We start from the raw sequence: 25,803 nt of genomic DNA, 5'->3' as shown, positions 1-25,803 counted from the left end.
AGGGAAGTTTTTGACTTTCAGAAGCAGATGGAAAAGCCAAGAGTCAGGATCAGATGCTCATCTAGAAGCAGGAGGCCCCAGGCAGTCCCTTGTCTTGAAATGATTTCACTAAGACCAAACAACTTTGCAAGTCACTAACTGGAAATTTGGGAAGAGAATCAAGTCCAAAGTGCCAATTTATTTGAATTCTCATGAAGTTAAGAGGAGAAACAGCATTTTTCCAACACAGAACCTGTGGCCAATTCCACATCAGTGGCAACAAGGAGCATCCAAGCCCTGTTACCCCAATGGGTGTGATAAATAACTACCTGCACCTTCTGCAATTTATTTTCTGAATTCACTACTCTGACAACAGGAACAAGAGGCAGAACTGCATGGTAGGAATACATACAAATCCACCTAGCTGTCAGACAAATAATATGTCCTTCAAGGCAGCCTCAGTGACTCAGATTTTGCTTTTGATTTAACTGTTATTTCTTCATCGACACCACTGAAGATGAAAGGAAATTGTCTCCCACTCACCATTCTTCCCTGGTAGTGGTTCTGGGCTTTGAACTATGGCAACAGCAAATGATAGAGTAAAAAATAAATCTACATTTCAAGTATCCTTATTTCTGAGCTGCAAATTACCCCCCAAAACCCCAAAATCACATACAGATCAGTCTCTTTTTTTAACTGCGCAGTTTAGCATCCATTTATTTCGGTGTATTGGTTCTTCCAGAAACCTCTTTGGTCCATATTTATTTCCTTTCACCATTTTTCTTTTCTTTGCTGGAGGTTTCTGGGTGGGTGGGCTTCACTGGACTTCCTTCAGACTCTATTGAGAAACTCCAAGTTGAGAGAAGCAGGGAGGTGAATCAAGTCCATGGTTATGGAGGATGGGTTGAAGGGAAACATCACAGGGAACATGTGCTTGAAGTCTAAGAGCAGCTGTGGAGGGTCATTTCGTTCTTGCAAGTGCATCTATGGAGTTAGGAAAAGAAAACAAACTGTTAAGTTGTTGCCTTGTCTTTGCCCTTAGGGTGTTTAACATCAAAGCTTTGAGGAAGAACACAGTTTCACAGAGATACTGCAAAAAACCCAGCCAGAATGATGGTGTTCTCTCTTGCAGCAGCCTTCCTCTGAGCAAATATTTACAGCAGGTTCTACACAGGCTTGGACACTGCTTCAGAAGAACCTGGCTCAGTTTTCTACCTGACCACCAAGCAAGACACAGGACTTGGAAACAACATCACCCCCCGGGCACAGCCAGAGCAGCACTGCGAGACACCAGCAGAGCACTTGTGATTGACAGAGAGGTATCCCAGGGGTAACTGAACACTTTTGGGTTTCCATTTCTTCCTGGGAAGCATTAAAAGTTTGCTTTCCATTTATCTGTTTTTAATTTATTGCCAGTTTCTGCCTTGTGTCTCAGAAGGAACTCTGTTCCACCCAGGCTTCACTAACTCTTGTTAGTGCTTGCTGCTCTCTGTGAGTAACAGCCTGGTTCTCTCTGCAGCTTTCTGCCCACAGAGCACTAAATTCAGAGATTCACCAAATCCTTGAGCTAGGAATGATTTAATCCAGGTGTCAGCAAACTCTCTCTTCTACTAGAAAGCCTTTCCTTTACCTGGATGTCTCGGATGAAAGCAACTGTCACACGTTCTTCAAACTCATTCACAGGAGTGTAGAGGTTCAGTATCTTCACAATCTGGTGAAAAAAAAAACAGGATTACAGACAGGCATGGGAATACAACATGATCCAGGTGTTCCTTTGCTTATGAAAAGCCTCTATGGACCCATCTTGAGGCAACAAGTGTGGATTGGGAGTAAAATTGAACAATTTTGCTTTTTATAGAGGGACTTCTGTTGGCTGGCACATGGTGACACAAGAAGATTCAGGTGACCACCTCCCCTTCTGATGTCACCTCTACAACACTTTTCCTGTTGCTTCCTCACTCCTGCTCCTCCCCTATCACCCCTTGGCTTCTCTCAAGAGAAGAGGGAGCTGGAGATACCAGGAGAAAGCATCTCCAAGAACCACTGGAGAACAGCTCACACCTCTTACTTCTCCCTTCCTATGACATTATCAAATCAAGGCCAGGCAGTCCAGCAGCAGAAGAAAAAAAAAAAAAAAAGAATTTATATCCTCCTGGAATGGAGTCTCAAAGTTTAAAGTTGGACCCAGCCAGCCTAGATGGGCAGTTCTCAAATATGAGTCCTTGGTGGGCATCCTGCAGCCTGAGCCAAGCTAGAACCTGGCAAAAGACAATAGGTGGCTACAAAATTTTAAGTGTCTGACTTAGACTATGAACACCTCAGGGATGGGTTTCATCTTTAAACATTTCTTCTGGAGCTTCTGCTTCAAGAGAGGAATCACCATGGTGACCACCTCTGCAAGGGCTCCATCCCTCACAGCATTCCTGCAGAGGACAAGTTGTCCCCATGGTGGGAATGACATGGGAGGCCACCCCTTCCCACCCTTTTCATTATCCACAGCCTCTGGTGGGTGATCCCTGCCCTGCTCCCCACCTGCTGTGTTGTCAGGGAGGTGCACAAGGAGCAGATGGCCTCAGCATCTTCTGAGGTTTTCTTTTTCAGCTGCAGGAGCTGAGCAGCCTGAATCAAGGGCTCCAAGGTTTGTGCTGCTCCACTCTGCTGCAGGTTCTTGCCACGCAGCCATTCCTCCAGCTGGCTGATGTTAAACCTGGGGGAGCAGCAGAGGTAGGAGGTGAGCTGAGAGGGAAGAGGGAGCATTTCAAAAAGCCTCTCTGGGATTCAAGCAGTGCTGGGAGAGGTGGCTTTTGAGACATTTGTGATAAGTGTTGCAATAGACAAACAGATCAAAGCTTAATACTCTACAACTGCATCCCCAGCAGGGTCAGGGAGGGGATTGTCCCCCTCTGCTCCACTCTGGGGAGACCCCCCTGGGGTGCTGGGTCCAATTCTGGGGTCCCCAAACCCAGAAGGAGATGGAGCTGTTGGAGTGAGTCCAGAGGAGGCCCTGGAGATGCTGGGAGGGCTGGAGCAGCTCTGGAGCCAGGCTGAGAGAGTTGGGGTTGTTGAGGCTGGAGAAGAGAAGGCTGCAGGGAGACCTCAGAGCACCTTCCAGTGCCTGAAGGGGCTCCAGGAAAGCAGGGGAGGGACTTGGGACAAGGGCAGGGAGTGACAGGACAAGAGGTCTTAAACTGGAAGAGGGGAGATTGAGGTTAAACATTGGGAAGAAATTCTTTGTTGTGAGGGTGCTGAGCCCCTGTGCCAGGTTTCCCAGAGAAGCTGTGGCTGCCCCATCCCTGGCAGTGTCTCAGGTCAGGTTGGATGGGGCTTGGAGCAACCTGGGCTGGTGGGAGGTGTCCCTGCCCATGGAAAGGGTTGGAACTAGATGGATTTTAAGGTCCTTTCCAACCCAAACCAGTCTGGGATTCTGGGATTCCTCAAAGGAAAATGTACCTTCTCTGTACCTTAGACACAGCTGAGCTGTCACAGCTGAACAGCACCAGGAAGGTGCTTTTCCACAGCATCCAGACATGTTCAAGTTTCAAAAGTCAATTAAAATGAAGATTTTAATGAGCTTTTAAATGCAAACAAAATCCTGTGAGGTACCCAATTACCTTTGAAAAAAGTGAACACAATAAATGCCTTTACCTGCACCCACTGCCAGGCTGAAGGGGAGAAGGCAGAGGATCTGCTGAGGGAAGGGGAGAGGGCAGCAAAGGGAAGGTTTAAACCATTTACAGTGAAAAGGAAGTTGACAGATTTATGCCAGGGCTGATAAATATTCATGACTCTGTTCTGGCAGCTTTGGACTGCCTGTCCTTTCAAATTCCCATCCTTATTCCAGCATGATGGGGAGTCTGGGCCCCTGATACCAGCCCAGCAGCCAACACTGCCCTGCAGCTTACAGGAGGCTCCTCACAGAGCAGAGGGGTTTGGCTTTCAGACCCACCTGCAGAATCATGGAGTCATTTGGGTTGGAAAAGACCTTGGAGATCACCCAATCCAACCCTTAACCCAGCATTGCCAAGGCCACCACTGCCCCATGGCCCTCAGCACCACATCTCCAGGCCTTGGAAATCCCTCCAGGAATGATGGGGACTCCAGCCCTGCCCTGGGCAGCCTGGGCCAGGCCCTGACAACCCTTGCCAGGGAGAAATTCTTCCCAAGCTCCAATCTAAACCTCCAGCTCAATTCCTCTTCTCCCATCCCTTCTTCCTTGGGAGCAGAGCCCGACCCCCCTGGCTCCAACCTCCTCTCAGGGGCTTGCAGAGAGCCACAAGGTCTCCCCTCAGCCTCCTTTGCTCCAGGATCTGGACTTCTCTGGTCTCTCCAGACCCTTCCCCAGCTCCATTCCCTTCTCTGGACACACTCCAACCCCTCAATGTCCTTCTTGTCCTGAGGTTCCCAGAACAGACCCCAGGATTCCAGGGGCAGCCTCACCACTGTTTTAATTCCCATGGGACCCAGCAGACTGCCCTGCACAAGTGTTAATCAGCAGGGGGCTGTGGCTGCATGAGTGTCCTGCTGAACCCAGTTTTCCATTAATTACACCATTAAATTTTGTTTTCCACCCATTTAGAAAACGCAAATCACTTTTTTTCAGGAGGGACAGCCGGGTCCCAAAGCCCCCCCCAAATCCCACCTCAGCTGCATTCCCGTACTCCAGGAGCAGACATCCTTCCTCAGCAAGAGATTATTGAGGGCCACAGCATTGATCATGTAGAAGAGCTGCTTGAAGACCTGCTGCACAATCTCTGGGTCCAGCCCATGGTCACTCATGATGCTGTGGAAGGTGTTGAGCTGGCGAATGATGGAGTCCAAGGTGTAGCAGCTGTCGCCATTTGCCATGCTGGAGAAACGATTCCTGTAGCCCATGGGTCTGACACCTGAAAGTCCTTGGATACTCTCGTTTTCCAGCACTGCAGACACTGAAAAAAAGGAGACAAAAAAGAGCTAAAAAAGCCAACATCTATCAATTTGTCACTGGTAAGAAATGCTCCTTCTCCCCTCAGCCTCCTTTGCTCCAGGATCAACACCCCCAGCTCCCTCAGCTGCTCCTGGACAGACTTCTGCTCCAGACCCTTCCCCAGCTCTCTTTCTCTCTCTTTATTTCAAACCTTCAGCTCCCATGGCCATCAGCCACCCTGTCACACAGTCAGGGGCTGGACCATGGGTTTGAAATCCCTCCAGGAATGATGGGGACTCCAGGCCCTGCCAACCCTTTCCAGGGAGAAATGGTTCCCCAGCTCCAACCTAAACCTCCCCTAAAGGCTCAGTGGAGGGTTAGGAGATGCCACCTGTCCCCATGGGGGTCCTGAGCTTGCTGGGCCACCCTGAGCTCTGCAGCCTCTGCACTTGGGTCTGGAGTGGCTCTGAGCACAGTTCCACTTGGAGGGATCTCATCAGGCTCTGCAGAGAGTCACACAATCCTTGGGCTTGGAAAAAAACCTTGGAGAGCATCAACTCCAACCCTTAACCCAGCACTGCCAAGGCCACCACTGCCCCATGGCCCTCAGCACCACATCTCCAGGCCTTGGAAATCCCTCCAGGAATAATGGGGACTCCAGCCCTGCCCTGGGCAGCCTGGGCCAGGCCCTGACAACCCTTGCCAGGGAGAAATTCTTCCCAAGCTCCAATCTAAACCTCCAGCTCAATTCCTCTTCTCCCATCCCTTCCTCCTTGGGAGCAGAGCCCGACCCCCCCTGGCTCCAACCTCCTCTCAGGGGCTTGCAGAGAGCCACAAGGTCTCCCCTCAGCCTTCTTTGCTCCAGGATCAACACCCCCAGCTCCCTCAGCTGCTCCTGGGCAGACTTCTCCTCCAGACTCTTCCCCAGCTCCATTGCCCTGGACACACTCCAGCCCCTTCATGTGGGAACAAACCCCTCACATCCCTATTAATTTCTCTCCATTTAAATCCCTACTACCACAAGGACCTGCTGCAAACCAAGACTTTTTTTGGGGGGGCAACATCTGCCTCGTTGCTAATCCAGGTTGTTCCTTTGAGAAGAAATCACACGAGCAAAGCACAAAGGTCTGGCAAATATTCTGAGCAGCTAATTATGGGCAAAAAAACCCAAACCTTCCTAAGAGCTGCCATGCTGTGAACATACCAATCATGGGGTGGAGGATGGCCTCTGCTATCTTGATGAGCTGCTGGTAGATCTGGATGGAGAGGTGGCTGAGGACCTGGCGGTACTCGGTCAGGTCAAAGTTCTTCAGGCAGTGCTCGTTCTGCTTTGGTGTGTTTTGTGTCATGAAACCCTGAAATTAGATCAGAACACCCAGTTTTGTTATCCCACCTATTTACAGTCCAGGAAAATTCACTAGATTTAAAAAAAAATTGGAGTAGAATACAGCCTGATGTTACCAAAGGACATTTTTAGACTCTTATGGATAAGATTCATAAATTACCTCTAATTTCCTCAGCCCTTTGGTCATAAATTATTGCTAGAGGGCTGCTGTTTGAAGAAAAGCATCATTAAGTGAGAAGTTTCTTCCTTTTATCTGTAGCAAGGAGCAACATTTGTATTGATTTTAACATATTGATGAACCAGAAGGTGACTTTTCAGTCCCTGAGAAACTTTTTTTTTAGCCATTTGTCTATCCCTGTGAGTTCTGGTTACTTATAGGGAAGGAGATATTTTGAGATTAAAGATATCAGAAATTAGGAAAAAAATATATATAACCACACACTGTGCTTCGACAACATTTTCAGCTACCTGAGGTTCAGCAATCTCTCCAAGTAATTGAATTTATTCCTGGCCTTTTGCTGAAGCAGCAGCTGATCCTGCAAATAGATCCCTGAGTTCTGGGCTCTGACATGAAATGCTGGCAGAAGCAAATGTGGATTAATTCAACTTTGTAATTAACACAGAGGCTTTAATTGCCTGTTCACAGGATCTTATCCATTCAGGGTCCAAATGAGAGCCAGGGAGCTTTTTATTTTCTAGTTGTTTGCTGACTAGCAAAATACAAAAATACAGCTTGTGCAATTTGTGTTGGCTTCAGGTTTTCTCCTTGTTTTTTCCCCTGACTAATAAAAGTGTTGTTTGTGCACTGAGTTTGGGATTTTCCTTTAACCCCTGCTCCTTAAAAACACACTGGATTTCAAACCAAAAATTGTGATCTTTTGGAAGCTGTTCAGAATGGTTTTTCCCTTCTGGTTTTCTGCACCAAATCAGCAACTGAATTTGGAAATATCTGGTTCATTCAACACAGCAAATCATTGCAAAGAAGATTAAATGTAACCCTTAAGTGGGGTTTTTTCACCCTGCTGGTTTTCTGGGGAGGAATTTCTTTAAATGTAATGTTGTTATCCAGGCAGAAGAGGGAGCTTAACTATAAGGAAGTATGATCTCAATTATTTTTCTTCTCTATTTAAATCTTGGAAGTCCAGCACTGAGGTTTTACACACCAAGTCATTCCCTTGGGAACGATCTGAATAGACAACTTGGTTCCATGTTCTTTATTCTTAAATCTTGATTGCTCAATATATTTAAGAAAAAAAAAAAAAAAAAAAGAAAATTGAGACTACATGGAAAACAACCTAATTTGGCTCTCTTGAAAATTTTAAAGACCCAGAAGCAGATGGCTACCAGGAAGGCAGAATGCAGTGTTCTGAGAGGCCTGTGATGATCTGATTTTGTCAGAAGGGATCAGCTATAATAAAACTTACTGCAGTTTATGAAATATTACTGAGCTGGCAGGAAATGAGAGGGTTTCTTTACCAAACCTTACACTCTGATTAAGCAGTTTTGCTCTCTCAGTTCTAAACTACTTGAACCGGAAAAAAAAAAATCAGTAGAAATATTCAGAACTTTTGAAAAGTTTTCCCTAGCTGAAAATCTTGGTTAATGAAAAGCTGAGGGATGGAATAAAACCAGGGGAAAAGCCTTCAAAACAGCCTATCAAATCCCTGTTCAGACAAACCAAAGTGCATGGTTGGCTACAAAATTCAAAATACTCTATTGGGTCTTGTGTAAGGTTTGGGTCTATTGGGTCTATTGTAAGGTTTCAGTTCTCCAATGTCTGGTCTTGGTACAATATCCCATGAATCTCTGGTTTAGTCCAGACTAAATATAAGGAAGAAATGTTTTATGCTGAGGGTGGTGAGATGCTGGTCCAGGTTTCCCAGAGAGGTGGGAGATGCCCCATCCCTGGAACCATTCCAGGTCAGGTTGGATGGGGCTCTGAGCAACCTGATCCAGTTGGAGATATCCCTGGGACTGGACTGGATGGACTTGAAAGATTCTGCAATTCCAGGAGCTGTCTCCTGATAGATCCAAATTCCCAAATCTACAAGCCCATGGCCCAGCCAGAAAGAAGCCACCAGAGGTAGGAGACCTGAGGCCCTTTCCTGGAAGAATGTCAAGGTGAGTGAGGAGTTTCTTACCAGGTCCCCACTGTACTGCTTCAGGCAGTGCAGGAGGCGACAGGTGTTGGCCAACCAAAACGAGGTCATCTCAAAATCTTCACTGTGTTTCTGGAGGAACAAAAATAAAACGTGTGAGATCCACACCCAGAGCCTTCAGAGGGAGATGTTGGCACAGTAATACGAAGTGATTTGGAGTTTCTCCACCTCTATCAGGGAGCTTGTGCTCTGCAGATGGGCAGGATCAGCCAGAGCTCCCTGCAAAGATTGTTCCTTTCATCTGCACATGTGAAAAACGTCCTTGCTTGGATCATAAGTCTCCTGGTTCTTTAAAGGACTAAAAGAATCAGAGAGAGTTGGGGTTGTTGAGGCTGGAGAAGAGAAGGCTGCAGGGAGACCTCAGAGCACCTTCCAGTGCCTGAAGGGGCTCCAGGAAAGCTGGGGAGGGACTTGGGACAAGGGCAGGGAGTGATACAACAAAGATGAAAAATTTCCATCTGAAAGAGGAGAGATTTAGGTTGGATCTTAGGAAGAAATTGTTGAATTTGAGGGTGCTGAGCCCCTGTGCCAGGTTTCCCAGAGAAGCTGTGGCTGCCCCATCCCTGGCAGTGTCTCAGGTCAGGCTGGATGGGGCTTGGAGCAACCTGGGCTGGTGGGAGGTGTCCCTGACCATGGAAAGGGGTTGGGAATGGAGGAGTTTTCAGGTCCCTTCCACCCCAAACCATTCTGGGATTCTGTGGTTGTAAAAGTGGAAGCTGTAACAGTGCCTGTGCCTGGAAGTCAGCACAAGAGCTGAACACACACCTGGATATGGTTATAAGCATCTTCCACCACCTCACCAAGAGAAAAGGGGTACCTACCTTCAGGACTTTCTTAACCCCATTGATGGTGGAGGTGAGCAAGGAGTGCACTTTCTGGTCATCATTGATGTAATCTGCATGCCTGATGCACATGTAGAGGATGTAGGCAGGAAGGCAGGGAACTGTAGCAGACACTGTCTGGGGCTTGAGATCTAGAAGGTTTGGGGTTTTTTTTTAAATCCAAAACTTAAAAAAAATTAAATTCACTAGCTGCCCAGCAAAGCAACACCAGAGCTGGAGATGTCACCCAAACCCCTCTCCTCCCAGCCTTGGGGAAGCTGATTTTTCAGATGGCCAGAGAAGCAGAGACCAAAGTGCAGGACAGTGCTGGAGCTGGCCAAAGCTGAGGAGCTGCAGCATCATGTCAGGGGAGAGGTCCCCAAGCTGTGTTGGAGTTTGTGACACTATGAGATTACACTTCAGGGATGCCCAAGTGGCACTAAGTCTTTTAGCACGAGGAAGGCTGACCCAAGCAGCCCACAGGTAACCTTAAAAAAACTCCCTGAAGCTTTCAGGATTATGTCCCACAGGTTTTAACTCTCCCTCTGAATTCACAGCTCACTCAATTGCTCTTTCCCTCATGATACAGACTCCTAATTTTAGCTGAAGGAATTTGCAGCCTCTGAAGGGATTAGAGGTCTGATAAGAGGCAGTTCAAATATCCCAGATAAGAGCCAGCACTGCTTTTTTGAGCACTTTTTACATCCTCACTAGACTCTGATGGGGTTAGAGAGTGATGGTCAGTACTTCCCCTTGGCCAGGAAGCACTGACTTCTCTAACAGCATTGAATAAGGGGATGCTGCAGCAATTCTGATCAGACCTTCCAGTGTCAAAGAGCTCCTGAGTTTATTATCCATTGCAGTTGCCGTCAAAGATCCCAGAAAACAAACAGCCTTTATTCCACTGCTGCACACCCCCCCTGGGGGTCTATCCTTTGCTATTCCTTACCCATTACAAGATCAAGCTCAGCAAGTTCCTGCTTGCTCTAAAAACCACAGCCCCTTTTTTTCACTTTTTCTGTTGTTCCTAAGGATTCTATATCCCTGCTGGTCTGGCTGCTCAGTGCTGGGCTTCTTTTCCCTCCCAAAACTTCCATCATCCTAAAAATGCAGCCCCAGGAAGGATTAATTGGAGGAGATCTATTTGTCCATCTTGAGATCTCAACCTTACAAACTCTCCCAGGCAAGAGGAGAAAGAGCCAAGCACAGGAACACAAGTTCCTCACCTGTGATGAGGTTTCGGATGAGGAGTGGTTCATCTTCTTTGTGATATTCCAACATTCCCTGAAAATCCTTCTCCTTCCTCTGGACAGCAGCTTGCATGCTACGCTCGTGCCACCTCCTCTCTGCTGGGGCTGGGGCTTGGGATGCTGGGAAGAGAAAAGAAAATAAAGGGTGGTACCTGGTGGTTAAGAACTCTTCAGTTCCTCTGATGTCCTTTGAGAAGACACCAGGTCGAAGAGTTGTTTCCAATCATGTCAGCAGCTTCACCAGGCTTCTAAAAACATTAAAAAATTGGATTAATTGGAAAATACATTAAAAAATTGGGTAAGCAGAAGTTCTGAGTCTGAATGAAATAAAGTGTAAAAGTTAGAACAAAAGCAGAAAAGATGAAGTTGTATTTTCCAGCCTTGGAGGCAGTAACCCGAAGGCGAGTTTTTTATTGTACCATTTTCAAAAAGGGGGAAAAGAATACCTAAACATCTCATCTTCTGTCTGCAAAAGTGAAGAGCTGTGGTGGCACATCCCTGAGTGTTGTGCTTTCATAAAAGTTTGATAAAGCAGAAGAGAGTAGTAAGCACTGAAGAAGAGAGTAGTATATCCAGCTCTGGAGTTCTCAGACATGGACCTGGCTAAATGTGGTCTAGAGGAGTGCTAAAAAAGTAATTAGAGGGATGCAGCATACCTCCTATGAAGAAAGATTGAGAGTTGTTCAGCCAGGAGAAGAGAATGCTCCAGGGAGATGTTAGAGAGGCCTGCCAGTACTTTAAAAGGGCATACGAGAGAGATGGGGCAAATCTTTTATTAAGGGACTGTGGCTATAGGACAAGTGGTTGTGGCTTAATAGGTGGTATAACAACTACATATAGATATGTCTATATCTAGATAGATAGATAGATAGATAGATAGATAGATAGATATCAGACTAGATATAACAAATTTTTGTGATGAGGGTGGTAAAAGACTGAAACAGGTTGTCCAGAGAGGTGGTAGATGCTCCTTCCCTGGAAGCATTCAAGGTCATGCACTGCAGGGAGGAGCAGCCTTATGCATGAATGTTCTACCAGCAGACACCTGCCAGGTTCACCCCAAAAACCCTCCAGTTATTCAGCTGAATTTCACTTAGTGCTTGGATTTTAGCAATTAGCTCACGAGCAAAAGGTTATGTGATTCATCACAGCATCTCCAGAGAATGGGAAGCTCCTTCTGTACCACACAGATGTCACATTTGAGATGTTTTCTTATCAAGGAGAAGATAGGGAATTGTTGGAGTGAGTCCAGAGGAGGCCCTGGAGATGCTGGGAGGGCTGGAGCAGCTCTGGAGGCAGGCTGAGAGAGTTGGGGTTGTTGAGGCTGGAGAAGAGAAGGCTGCAGGGAGAGCTTAGAGCACCTTCCAGTGCCTGAAGGGGCTCCAGGAAAGCTGGGGAGGGAAGCTGGGACAAGCTCTCCTTGCTGAAAGGCAGCCTAAGCATCACCCAGGAGCTTTATCTGGACTTTTGATTCCCTGTCACACTCACAGTGAGCTCAGTGCTGGCTCAGAGAGACAGAACAAGTCTTGCTTTAATAGAAAAAAATAAAAGAAAGAGAAAAACCTGTTGCTCTCCAAGGCTGTGAACCCAATACCCCAATACCTACTATAAACCATTTCACCTTCAAAATCTTGGACCCTCTTCATGTAAATCTTCAACTGTTTCTTCAGCTTCCTTTCATTCTTTTCCAACTTTTCCAGCAATTCTTTAAGATCCTGAAAAAAAAACAAGATGCCTTGGGTTCAAAGAAACAAAAATTAACTCAAAGATAACTCATTAGGGGTGAGTTTGAGGCTGGGGTCAGTCAGCAGCCAGGACTGTGCCACTGGCTACAGGGTGGGAGCATCCTGGGAGAAAAAGGGCCAATTCCTTCTGGTTTCCTCAGAGACACCCTCACTGACACCACAAAGAAGGATCTTGCAGAGAGTTTAGGAGGGATGGAAGTGCCTTCTCCTCTCCTTCATGTGTCCTAAATCTGTCTCAGCATGTTTTTTTTTTTTTCCCTTTGCCTTAGGCTGTGTTTTCAGTGCAGTTTCTTACCAGGTTTTCATTGGTGAGTCGTGTAATTTCTTGTTGAAGTCCAAACTCCACCTGGACCTCAGGAGAGAGCTGCAGGGTCTGCAGGAAAGCCTGGTGCTGTTTCTCCATCTCTTCTTGCAGTTCATCCACTTGATTTTTCAGAGCTTCTAACTCCTCCTCATGCTCTCTCCTCTGATCCTGGAGCTGGGCTTCCAGCAGCCTGAGAAGCCAGAGAGATCAGCTTTGTGATTACAGCACCAACCATTATTTGAGTTGAGATCCTTCAAAAGCAGCCAACCTGAGGCTCCTGGCCAACCTCCCTATGAAAGTGACACACAAAGGGGTGCTACAGATGTTTTTTTAAAATCAGATTGTAATTTCCTAAACTACAGCTTCAATACTAATGAAATTAAGAGATGTGAGCTCAGAAAGTTGGATTTATTTTTTTTAATAAACCATCCTACCTGCAGGAAACTATGCCTGAGGCAATTTTTGGTCATCTTGACCATCACTTGCTTTCATCATCACTGCTGACATCACCAGGAGGCTTCAGCAGGGGGTAAAAAAGGTTTGTTCCTCCTTCTCTCCATTCTAGGTGGCTACCCCACTTTTTCTCAAATAGTTTGTGCTGTCACCATCACCTACACCCCCTTTCCCCTGCTCCAGGTCTCCTTCCTGGATAACATCAGGGTGAAATAGTGAGCTAGAAGGATTTATTTAGTGCATTAGGAATGAATACATTATGAACACTCATAGAATCATTTGGGTTGGAAAAAACCCTGAAAATCATCAACTCCAACCCTTAACCCAGCACTGCCCCATGGCCCTCAGCACCACATCTCCAGGCCTTGGAAATCCCTCCAGGAATGATGGGGACTCCAGCCTTGCCCTGGGCAGCCTGGGCCAGGCCCTGACAACCCTTGCCAGGGAGAAATTCTTCCCAAGCTCCAATCTAAACCTTCCCTGGCACAACTTGAGGCCATTCCCTCTTGTCCCAGCACTGGCAACTCCTGGAGAGTTCTGCCTGTGAACTGTTTCCCTGCAGAATTAAAATTTGTTGGTGTGGGGTTTATTTTGAAGGATTATAAAAAAGAACACATGCTTTCTTTGCAAGATTTCTGGGTGAAAAGTATTCATTATTCTCTAGTTTAGGGTTTGGGTTTTTTTTTCTTTCTTTCTTCTGTGTTGGTTTTAGAAGATCTAAACAACCCCAATCTCCTATTTTCCAACAGGAGACAGAAAAGCCTGTTTTCCAGCCCCAGAAACATGAGCAATAACACATTAAGCCTCATAATCATGTTGTCAGGAGTTGCACTCTGAACAGGCTTGGAAAACACAAACTCACCATGAAATAAGTGCTAAGTTCTTAATTTTCCTTTTATTTCTCCAAGAGAAAAAACAAAAACCAAACATTCTCCTTCTACAAACTTGCATTCTGATGTTGCTTGGCAAAACAAGTGAATCATCCCTGTTATTTTTTTCCTGTTATTTGGTTCAGCAGCTCGTGCCATGACTTTTTATAACAACCATGCAGATGGAAAGCCTTAAACCAGGCTGCAGGTGAACACAGACTGATGAACAACCACCCATCAGCTCTTCCTGAGCACCATGTGGAACCAGCAAAAGGATCCAGAGGTCCTTCTGCCTTCCTTCCACCTTGATTTATGGTTTTATTTTTAAATCAGCTTTGAGATGAGAGCTCTTTACAGAATCATCAGCATTCCCAGGAGATCTTGGGATTGTCCTGAGCTGTCCTCCAGGGATGTGTGCCCATCAGGCCAGGATATGGGGAGAATTATGGACTGGGTGGCCACCACACTTGGGCATTAGTGACAACAACAACCATCAGAGATGTTTAATTAGTATCACAATGACTCCTCTAAAAATTAGAGGGGGCTCTTGACTCTTTTCAGTTTGCATATCCCACCTCCAGCTGCTCTCTGAGAGGACAAAAGGACCTACAGGGCACATCAGGTCCTACAGAGGATGACAGCAGAGGAAGAAAAAGAAATCAAAGGACAAATAAAGAGGGAAGAAGCAGCAGCAGGGAAAAAAAAGAGAGAAAGTGTTTGACCTGGCAACTTGCTTTAAACCTTGGTAAGCCAAGCCGAGCTCTCCATCTTCATTGAGATACCCCCAGTCCTCAGTCTTGCTAGAATGAAAGGGCAGAGAAAAGGACAGAAAAGGACAGAGAAAGACAAAAGGTCAATAGCAAGAGAAGGGGGAAAGGTGCAGAACCCTTATTAAATGTATTTGATTATTTAAAAACAGACTTTGATGATATTCTGTTTCCTTATCCAGGAGGAGAACCATGCCCTGGTTGTGCCTCCTACAACAAGCAGAGCTTCTCCAACCTCCCCATGACTTCTCCTCCCTGACCCACCCCAGGAACCCAAAAGTGTTCAGGTCAGAAGGAATGACACCTCAGGCCTGGGTTTTCACTCCTGCAGGGCTGAACTGCTTCCCATTTATTGCCCACCCCACACCAGTGAGCTGAAATCCACATTAAAACCTTAATGCTTCAAAAGCAGGGAGGAGAAACAAGGACTGAGAGGGAGAAATGAGAGAGCAAAAGTCAATACAAAGGGTAAAGGTGTCCAAACACAGGGTATAATCCTCAGCCCAGCTTGCCCAGAGAAGCTGTGGCTGCCCCATCCCTAGAAATGTTGAATTCCAGGTTGGAAGGAGCTTGGAGCAACCTGGGCTGGTGGAAAGTGTCCCTGGTGGTGGCACTAGATGGCCTTTAAGGTCCCTTCAGCCAAACCTGTTCTATGATTCACAGCCTCACTTCTCTTTGATCCTTGGAGTACAACTCTGGGGCAGAAGCTGGTGACCTGCATTTGGCAACCTTCATGAGCAGGGGATAAACTTTTGCCCAGACATCTCCCTTCAAGTCATTTAAAAGAAGTGCACAAACACCAGCCCCCAGAGATGGTAATTTTACCATCTTCAGATAACTATCAGCTCTTCATAAAGCAGAAAGGGCTTTTCATCTGCAACCACAGATCTACTTTGTTGCTTTGGGTTTCTTTTAATTAACAGGAAAACTAATGCAGATGGCAGATTAGATGTGGGCACAGTGGGAAGCAGTGATAAGAGACACCTGGGAGAGTGAGGAGCAGAGACAGGAACCCTTGGTGAGCAGAGATATGAACCCTTTCCATGTGATGGCCCCTTCCAGCTGCAAAAACCTCCTCCATGTGAAGCCAGAGTCAGCCCTTTGCTTTGCATTTGCAGCTGCAGGTGGGACTTACCCAGCAGACAAAAAAAAAAAAAAAAGAAATCTTTGGATATCACTTGGAAGTTAATCACAAATTGGGAATTAATCAGGCTTAATTTCAAAGACTAAGCCTGCTTTGAGCTACCAGGTTGTTATCTCTAACATCATCCCCTGCTCTTTTTTTGGCTCTGTATTTCCACCAAGATCAAACAGGCTGGAAAGGAAAATCCCAAGGACTGAAACAAGGAACAAAACGTTCATTTTCCATTCAGTTCATGAAGCAGAAAATTATCTGGAAACAAACTTGATGTTAAGACACAAAATCACAGAATGGTTTGGGTGGGAAGGGACCTTTCAAGTCCATCCAGTCCAACCCCAGGGACATCTCCAACTGGATCAGGTTGCTCAGAGCCCCATCCAACCTGACCTGGAATGGTTCCAGGGATGGGGCATCTCCCACCTCTCTGGGAAACCTGGGCCAGGGTCTCATCACCCTCAAGGATGAGAGGTTTGGGTGTAAACAGTGATGAGATGAGAGGTTTGGGAGCACTCCTTCCAGTTCTGGTTGGAGAAAAAGTGGCTCTTGCTCATTAATCCCACTTGAGAACTGCAATCTCAAACCAGGAGAGCTTTCCATTCCAGTACTTACTGATCAAGCTAAGAAAAAGAAAGCAGTTGGAGTTTCTCATGCTGACACATTCAGCTCTAGAGCTGTGTAAGCATGAATGCAGACATGTGCTGGGGGGAAGGAACAGTGATTTCTATTGACAAATCCACCAACCCATGCTGCCCAATTGTTTTTCATCTGCTTTTTTGCCATGGGCTTTTCAGTCTACAGTTCCTAAACCAAGCAAATACACACAAAAATGCACAGGGAACAGTGATGGGGGAGCTGGTGGTGATTAATGAGCCACTGGATAAATCATAGAAAGAAACTAGAATCACAGAATTGTCAGGGTTAGAAAGGAACTTTTAAGATTATCCAGGCCCAACCTCCATGCCATGGGCAGGGACACCTCCCACCAGCCCAGGTTGCTCAGAGCCCCATCCAGCCTGGCCTTAAAAACTTTAGGATGGGGCTCCCACCACCTCCCTGGGCAACCTGTGCCAGGGTCTCACCACCCTCATGGGGAAGAACTTCTTCCTGATGTCTAATCTTTATCTTCCCACCTTGAGTTTGGGTCCATTCCCCCATGTCCCATCACTCCCTGACAGCCTAAAAAGTCCCTCCTCAGCTTTCTTGTAGCCCCTTTCAGGTACAATAAGGTCTTCTTGGAGCCTTCTCCTCTCCAGACTGAATAATCCCAACTCCCTCAGTTTGTCTTCCCAGGAGAGGTGTTCCAGCTCCCTCAGCTGCTTCTGGGCAGACTTCTGCTCCAGACCCTTCCCCAGCTCCATTCCCTTCTCTGGACACACTCCAACCCCTCAATCTCCTTCTTGTCCTCAGGAGCTCAGAACTGACCCCAGGATTCCAGGTGCAGCCTCACAGGGGGACAATCCCTGCCCTGCTTCTGCTGCCCACACAGTGCTGACACAAGCCAGGATGCTGGTGGCCTTCTTGGCCACCTGGGCACACCCTGGCTCATGTTCACTTCCCTGACACTGCCCCAAATATCTTCACTCAGTCCAAAACCTCCATCTTTATGGTCCAGCCTTGAGCAGAGCACAACACAGAAGTTGGTAACTCCCTAAAAACACATTGTTAATGTTGCTCTTGATGTCATCCTTCACAATTTGGTCAGTTCCTTCTGCTCCAGGACTGAATTTGGGCCACACTTACCTGTTGGTCTCACACATCCCCTGGTAGGCTTCAATTGCATCCTCCTGATCAATGTGCTTGTCACTGTTTGGCCAGCTGGCATTGGTGCTGATCTTCTCCTAAAATCACCATGCAAAACAGAGCAGCATGAGACACCTCCTCCTGCCTTTCCAGCCTCCTGAATCCAAGCAGTTCCCACCCATCCTCAAGATCTTGCCAGGGGCACCCATCAGACCACAGAGCACCCATGAAACTCAAACACATTCAAACAGGCAGCAGCAGGGATGATGAGAATGCAGTGAAGCTGGGAGGCTTTGTGGTCTGAAGTGCAAAAACATAACAAAATCTTGAGGAATGGTAAGGCAGAGAATAAAAAAAAACAAACAAGTGAGAGTTTGCTGAAAACATCCTCTTCCAGCAGAACAGGGTCTGAACAAAAAGCCCTCAAAGAACAGGGCCAGGCTACAGCCTACACACCACTGGAAACAAGTTACAGCATCACTTGAGCAGAATGTGGTCCAGAAGCTCTTTTCCCCCATAGCTCATTTCCTTGCAGAATAAGCCAGATGTCACAAAACACCCCTAGGAACATCTCAAACCAACCCATCTGGGTGCAGGGCTGGAGAAGTTGTTCCCTGATGTGGGCTGGATGGATCTCATCAGATAAAGGGTCACAGGACATAAGAGTTCTGGGCTGTCTGAAATATTGTCATGAACTATGATCTTTAGGCTGAACCTCTTATCACCCAGCAGAACGTCCTCAAACCTCCCTAAGCCACTCAGAGCCTAGAAAAGAAATGTCCCAGGCTCATGCAGGTGGTGAGTTTTTAGCTACAGAATGGGAAAAAGGAAGGGAATCCCATTCCCTCTGATTACCATGTTTTTCCCTGTCTCTTTTTGCTGGGCTGCCTTCATTATCTGTGTCCTCAGGATGAGCACCTCTTCTTTTCTCACTTCCAGCTCCTCGTTGGCTGATTTCAGCTGGTTCAGTAAGAGGTTGTAACTCTCTTGAATATCATTGGATGAATTATTCTGGGTTGCTCTGTCTGCTACAGCCTTCCTCAGCTCATTCAGTTCATTTTTTAGCTTCTTGTTCTCTGACTCCAGCTCTTGCCTCTGAAAAAAAAAAACATTAACCAGTTCAGATAAATTGCCCTGAAGTGCCTCATTTTTTCCTCAGACATCTCTGAGGGAACTCAATGATCACAGCTGAACAACAATTCATGCCAGGATATGGATTTTCTTGACCAATCCAGCCATGTGTGTCTCAGAAAATATTTTGGCTGCAGTGAGCAGCCCATTCCCTTGTCATAACCACACTACTGGGTGACACAAGGCAGGTTTTTTTAGTTGTTGACACTCTTTTTAAACAAAAAGCCATCTGTTAAGAGAAGCCAAATGAGTTCACCTCATCTTTACTCATTTTTGTTCTCACTCAAGAAACCACCACCAGCCCCAAAATGTTTAACTCATCTTTAATACTTATTAGACAGGATGGAAGACACTGATTTACATGATTATCATGGCAGACCACACAATTCCAGACTGGTCTGGGTTGGAAGGGACCTCAAAGATCATCTAATTCCCAACACCAGGGACACCTCCCACCAGCCCAGGTTGCTCCAAGCCCCATCCAACCTGACCTGAGACACTGCCAGGGATGGGGCAGCCACAGCTTCTCTGGGAAACCTGGCACAGGGGCTCAGCACCCTCAAATTAAAGGATTTCCTCCTAATATTTCATATCAATCTCCCCTCTTTTAAATTTAAAACCATTCCTCCTCATCCCATCCCTCCCTGCCCTTGTCCCAAGTCCCTCCCCAGCTTTCCTGGAGCCCCTTCAGGCACTGGAAGGTGCTCTAAGCTCTCCCTGCAGCCTTCTCTTCTCCAGCCTCAACAACCCCAACTCTCTCAGCCTGGCTCCAGAGCTGCTCCAGCCCTCCCAGCATCTCCAGGGCCTCCTCTGGACTCACTCCAACAGCTCCATCTCCTTCTGGGCTTGGGGACCCCAGAATTGGACCCAGCACCCCAGGGGGGTCTCCCCATAGTGGAGCAGAGGGGGACAATCCCCTCCCTGGGGATGCAGCCCAGGACAGGGGTGGTTTTTGGGCTGCCAGCTCACATCCAGCTTCTCCCCTACCATCCAGAAATCCAGGTCCTTCCCTTTCCCTGCTGCCCTGTGACCCTTCCCACAGTTTTCTGGCACGATGCCTCTTATCTACGTGGTATCTGCTTCCTTATCAGCTTTGGCAGGGGAGAGACAACAAATCTGAAAATAGATGGGGGGTGAGTGTTGTAATTTGTACAATTTCTCTTATGTGTAGCTGGGCATAGTTGTGTAAACCTCGTTTCCATAGGAAACAAGTGTTATAATTATAAATCTTTAGAAAATATAAATAGCAGCCCCCAGCCCAACAGAAGTGTGAAGGGAACAGCAGAACTGGCATCTGGACATGAACAAACACGTCAGGGAGGGAGCATAGTCAGGGCCTTGAAACAATCTCCCATTAAAAAGATTTGAAAAAAATAAAAGGAGAAGAAAAAAATAGTTTAGTTTCAGCAATTCCTCCACACCCTCAACCACAGCTCAGCAGGGGAAGCATACAAGCCACCGGTTTTGTTGTAATTGGTTCTGAAAACCAGTTTGAAAACCTCTTTTTCCCCAGCTCCTCCTCTTGTTTTTTTGGGGGTTATTCCCAGGTTGAGACAATTTATTTGGGAGCCATGCAATGGGTGACAGCACTAAATAGGAGCTCCTCACCCACCTTCAGGCTGTTATATGCAAAATCTTCATGGTCTGAAGTCACTTCAGTCTTTGTTTCATTTACCTGTGTGGATTAAAGAGAGAAATTAATATTTATTATTAATTATTAGCAGGTTTTCAATCAAAGAGGAGAAGCCTGGGAAGTTTCCTGTTTCATGTGTTTCCTGCAAATTGCTAGAAGTTACTGGGTTGTCAGTAATCCTCATTTTTTTTAAGTATTTAGGTTGGGTTTTTTTAATGACTTCCAAGCAAACTGTAGAAAGATTCTATTTTTACTTTTCACCAAGAAGGAAAAAATATATCTAAGGAATAACCCTCCCCTGCAAAGCAGAAAAGGAAGAATGCCTTCTGCTAACACTTATCTTGATATTTCTGATTTATTATACCCTTTTAAAGCTATATTTCTGTACTATCATAACTGGGGATTAAAAAAAGACACACAGATTACAAATCTAAATCTCTTATAACCACTTTTTATGTATAAAAATTTAAATCTGTTCCCCTGGCCAACTGTCCTTAGCTGCCAAAAAAGTTTCTTTCCATACCTCAGCTGCCTCTTAACTTGACTTTGTTACTCTCAAACCTCATCCTGTCCTCAGGCCATCCAGGAAAGTCAGTTACCAGCAAGAAATATCAAGGAAAAGCTCTCTCTTACCTGGGATTTCTTGCTCTCTTGCTCCTTTTTCTCCAGCTGGGTTTGCAGCTTCTTCCTCTCCTGCTCAAGCTCCCTGACTCTCTTCTGGAGCTTGAGGAAGAGGGTCATGTCCATGGCTGCTTTCTCCATCCCCACCTCCTGGAGAAGAAAAGGGGGAAAAAAGAGAAGACCTCAGACCAGTTTTAGAAGCACAGTGCCAGATCTGGCAGTGCCAGCACCAATCCCAATCACACATGCATCCCAAGACAGGTATTTTTTAAGACCAACCCTTCATTTTAAGCCCTTACTTTTCATGTCAATAAGCAATTTACTCATTTTAATAAATCACTGAGTATTTCAGAGCCCAGCAGAGAAGTTGGCTGACTGTGGCCACAGCTAAACAGATTAAAAGGTCCCTTCCAGACATGTACTTATTAGCTGGGTTTTAATTGGCTTCATCTGCAATATGTTGGCATGGCCAACATTGATTACTTTGCCTTCACAAGATGCTCTCAGAGCATTCTTTAAAATAATAAATAAGCAACATAATTCAGCAGCCACTAAAGGGAAGTTTCTTCTACCTCCACTTCTTGTATCACGTCCTCAGTGTCTCCTATCTCAGAGGTGGAGATGGATGGATAATTGGAATCAGACTCCAAGCTGCTCTGGTTGGATGGGTTCCTCCTGTGGCCTGGTGTTTGCTGCCAAGAAGAGGAGCAGATACATCATGTGGCACATGGTTAAGGAAGGATTCCCCACCCACAGAACCGTGTTTCTTCAACCAAATACATATTCATATCTCAATGTCCCTTTATAAAAGGGATATTTTATAAAATATAATATAAAAAATATCCCTTTATAAAAGGCTTGGCTGTTACCTCCTAGAGAGTTCCACCTTCTAGTTCTTACACCCCACCATAACACTCATATCAACTCAAGGGGACAGTTTAAAATTCAAGGTAACACAGAAGCCCAGTTAAAAAATTCTGCATGAATCCAAAGCTTTTCCTGACACCAGAAGCCTGTCAAGTGCACCCAGGCAAATCTGAACTCAAGATTATGCTGTTCACAGCACCCTCTTGGGCTTCCTTTAAATTCTTACCAAACTAATGCAGCATCACTTGAATTATTAGCTCATTTTCAGGTTTTTTTAACACTGGAGCAAAGTTGAAAACTTTGGCTTTTAAAATTCCACGTGTTGTTGGGATTTTTTTTTTTTTTTTTTTTTGCTTTTTTTTTTTTTTTGGCTTTTGTTTTTTAATCCAACACCTCCACACAAGCAGGAAGCAAACCAAGAAGCATGAGCTGCTTTTGCTGAGATTCACAGCTACTTCCACTCCCCCTCAGAGAAGGGTGAATGATCAGGCTCCTCTTTAAAGGCCCACACATGTTTTCAGTCTTAAAATCAGTTTAGTCTTAGAAATCCCAAAGAAAAACTGCAAGATAATGTTAGTGCTTTGGGGATGAGTGAGTCCCACTATCCAGTCACCAACATGTGTGTAATCCCACAGCACCTGCAGGATGGGCAAGGGATCAGACCCAGCCAGCACGGGGTTAGGAAGGGCAGGTCCTGTCTGACCAACCTGAGCTCCTTTTATCATCGGGTGACTGCCTGGGGGATGAGGGGAAGGCTGTGGATGTGGTCTGCCTGGACTTCAGCAAGGCCTTTGACACCGTCTCCCCTAGGATTCTCCTGGAAAAGCTGTCAGGCCATGGCTCAGCCAGGAGCACCCTGTGCTGGGTTAGGAACTGGCTGGAGGGCCGGGCCCAGAGAGTGGTGCTGAACGGGGCTGCATCAAAATGGCGGCCGGTCACTAGTGGTGTCCCCCAGGGATCAGTGTTGGGCCCAGTGCTGTTTAATATCTTGAGGGAGGATTTAGAGGAGGGCATTGAGTCCATCCTCAGGAAATTCCCAGCTGACACTAAGCTGGGGGGGAGTGTGGATCAGCTGGAAGGCAGGAGGGCTCTGCAGAGGCACCTGGAGAGACTGGAGAGTTGGGCTGATGCCAAGGGGATGAGGTTGAAGATTCCAAGGGCCGGGTCCTGCACTTTGGCCACAAGAAGCCCCTGGGGAGCTCCAGGCTGGGCAGGGAGTGGTTGCAGCAAGGGAGCTGGGAGTCTGGCTTGGCAGGAAGCTGAAGAGGAGGCAGCAGTGTGGCCAGGTGGGCAAGAAGGCCAATGGCATCCTGGGCTGGCTGAGGAAGAGCGTGGCCAGCAGGTCCAGGGAAGGGATTCTGCCCCTGTGCTCAGCCCTGGGGAGGCCACAGCTTGAGTCCTGTGTCCAGTTCTGGGCCCCTCAGCAAGTCCCTCAGGAAGGAGCTTGAGGTGCTGGAGCAGGTGCAGAGAAGAGCAAGGAGGCTGGGAAGGGATCCAGCAGAATTCCTGGGAGGAAGGAAGGGCTGAGGGAGCTGGGGGTGTTGAGGCTGGAGAAGAGGAGGCTCAGGGGAGACCTCATCACTCTCTCCAACTCCCTGAAAGGAGGTTGGAGCCAGGGGGGGGTTGGGCTCTTTTCCCAGGCAACTCTCAGCAAGACAAGAGGGCACAAAGGGTCTCAAGTTGTGCCAGGGGAGGTTTAGGTTGGAGATGAGAAAGAATTTCTTTCTGGAGAGGGTGATCAGACCTTGGAATGGGCTGCCCAGGGAAGTAGTGGATTCTCCGTGTCTGGAGCTCTTTCCAAAGAGCCTGGATGTGGCACTCAGTGCCATGGGCTGGGAACCACGGGGGGAGTGGATCAAGGGTTGGACTTGATGAGCTCTGAGCTCCCTTCCAACCCAGCCCATTCTATGATTCTATGATTCTATCAGGTCCCGGACACAAGAGAATAAGGATAATTTCAGTTTTGTTACCTTTATAATTGTCATTTCATCCCTCAAGTTGTCGTATCTCTGCTCCAGCCTTGAATACTCTTTTACCAGGTTCTGGTAACGAGACCTTTCCTCTTCCAGTTCCTTTTTTATCTGGATATTTTCCTCAAGTGTGTTTTGGGCAAATTCATCTTTAAAATAAAATTTAAAAAAACAAAAAAACAAAAAACAAACAAAAAAAAACAACCAAGGAAAAGAAAGAAAGAAATTCATCTTCATCTCTGAAATCAATTGCTTGCAATTCTGTGCTGCAACAGTGACTAATTAATAAAATGCTCCCTGCCAAGACCTTTAAAATACAGACAGGCATTCTTCAAGATTCAGAGGCCACTTGGAACATCTGAATGTCTCCTGCTTGATAAGCAGAGTCCTCTGCCATTTCAGTTAAAGAAAAAGCCACAGCACCTAGAGACCATCTCTTAAACCCACTTAAGAAAAGCCCAGCATGGTATGGAAATAATTCACACTTAAGAACTGGTACTTCCTACATTTAAAGACCTCTCTGCCTGCTTCCGACCACTAGATTTGGCACAGTAGCAAACAGAGCAGCATCTCTTCCTCATCTCACATTCAACCATTTACCACGGTAGGATTGTGGAGGCTGAAAGCATTTTACATCCAATTAAATGTTAAAAATTCTCTTTTGGAAGTCAGCCAGGTCTCTCCTCTTCCTGAGAAACCAGGTAAATTCAGTCTGTGTGTCCCTTTAAATGGGTGGACACCAAACCAAGCCTCTCCATTTGCCTTCCCTGACCTTTGATGCTCCCAAAGCATCCTATAAGAGAAGAAAATATTGGCAGCAAGTTTCTTTTTACCATGTTATCTTCATTCCTTTCTTTTACATCAGGCTATGACCACAAGGTACTTTCAACCCTGCCATCCACCAGCAGCACAAAAAAATAATTTTGAATTATTTTTCAAAATTCTGAGACAGCAAAACACATCAAGCAGTTTTGTTTTTTTTTTTTCCTTCTTACCTTCAGACTGACACAGGATCCTGCTGTTCAGCTCCTCTTTCTCCTGCTTCAGGAGAGTATTTTCCTCTTCCAAGTCAGAGATACGCTAGGAAAGAAAGCAAGGAGAGAAAGCAAGGAGAGAAAGCAAGGAGAGAAAGCAAGGAAAGGAAGCAAGGAGAGAAAGCAAGGAGAAAAAGCAAGGAGAGAAAGCAAGGAGAGAAAGCAAGGAGAGAAAGCAAGGAGAGAAAGCAAGGAGAGAAAGCAAGGAGAGAAAGCAAGAAGAGAAAACAAGGAGAGAAAGCAAGGAGAGAAAGCAAGGAAAGAAAACAAGGAAAGAAAACAAGAAGAGAAAGCAAGGAGAGAAAGCAAGAAGAGAAAACAAGGAAAGAAAACAAGGAAAGAAAAAAAGGAAAGAAAACAAGGAATGAGTGCTGGCTGTAGGGCAGAGCCTCTGCTGAGGGATGAGCTTTCACTTGGCTGGGGCCACGGAGCTTTGTTAGAGCTTGGTGAAAAGCTCCTTTCCCTGGTACTCTGCCAGTTACATCAGGAGTCGAAGTGTAGGAGAACCCTGCTCCAGGATCACAGCCTCACTTTGCTTTTCCTGAGTGAATTTCTCCCTTAAATTCATGTTTGCATGAATTGAAAAACTTGACAAAATATTGAGCAGTGGGATTTGGGGGAATGAGCAGCTACAAGTGATCAGCTCCTCAAATCATTATTTTCACATCTCGAGGGGCTTCATTGCTGTTTTCAACTCATAAAATCACTAAGGTTGGGAAAATACCTGGACGATCATCTGGGTTCAGCACTGCCAAGGCCACCACTGCCCCATGGCCCTCAGCACCACATCCCCAGGCCTTGGAAATCCCTCCAGGAATGATGGGGACTCCAGCCCTGCCCTGGGCAGCCTGGGCCAGGCCCTGACAACCCTTGCCAGGGAGAAATTCTTCCCATGCTCCAATCTAAACCTCCCCTGGCACAACTTGAGGCTGTTTGAGGTGCTGAAGTTGGGTTTGGTACAACAAACCATGGCTCATCTGGGAGCTTGAGGAGGCTCTGAGCACCCTGATCTAGGTGAGGGTGTTGCTGGGGTTGGACTGGGTGACCTTTGGAGGTCCCCTCCAACCAAAA

The 25,803-nt window shown here is 46.5% G+C and overlaps 1 protein-coding gene across 1 annotated transcript in view; it reads right to left on the bottom strand.

Moving 5' to 3' along the window:
- Window positions 1-429: 429 nt before the first annotated feature.
- The window catches only part of MYO5B (myosin VB), a 123,142-nt gene continuing 97,768 nt past the window's right edge, over window positions 430-25,803 (bottom strand). The window contains exons 23-39 of the mRNA XM_030467534.1: window positions 24,694-24,778; window positions 23,699-23,847; window positions 21,434-21,553; window positions 20,874-21,011; window positions 20,220-20,282; window positions 18,332-18,571; window positions 17,477-17,574; window positions 12,498-12,696; window positions 12,079-12,172; window positions 10,434-10,577; window positions 9,208-9,359; window positions 8,369-8,458; window positions 6,087-6,237; window positions 4,619-4,904; window positions 2,512-2,686; window positions 1,610-1,690; window positions 430-963 (exon numbers count right to left, since the gene is read on the bottom strand). Of these exons, the coding sequence (XP_030323394.1) occupies window positions 811-963; window positions 1,610-1,690; window positions 2,512-2,686; window positions 4,619-4,904; window positions 6,087-6,237; window positions 8,369-8,458; window positions 9,208-9,359; window positions 10,434-10,577; window positions 12,079-12,172; window positions 12,498-12,696; window positions 17,477-17,574; window positions 18,332-18,571; window positions 20,220-20,282; window positions 20,874-21,011; window positions 21,434-21,553; window positions 23,699-23,847; window positions 24,694-24,778 (2,418 nt within the window). The 3' untranslated portion in view covers window positions 430-810. The remainder of the gene's footprint in view (window positions 964-1,609; window positions 1,691-2,511; window positions 2,687-4,618; window positions 4,905-6,086; window positions 6,238-8,368; window positions 8,459-9,207; window positions 9,360-10,433; window positions 10,578-12,078; window positions 12,173-12,497; window positions 12,697-17,476; window positions 17,575-18,331; window positions 18,572-20,219; window positions 20,283-20,873; window positions 21,012-21,433; window positions 21,554-23,698; window positions 23,848-24,693; window positions 24,779-25,803) is intronic.

This window comes from Calypte anna, chromosome Z, assembly GCF_003957555.1.
Source record: "Calypte anna isolate BGI_N300 chromosome Z, bCalAnn1_v1.p, whole genome shotgun sequence".
Taxonomy (NCBI): Eukaryota; Metazoa; Chordata; class Aves; order Apodiformes; family Trochilidae; genus Calypte; species Calypte anna.
Note: the sequence above shows the minus strand (reverse complement) of the source record. Positions and strands in the feature narration are given on the sequence as shown.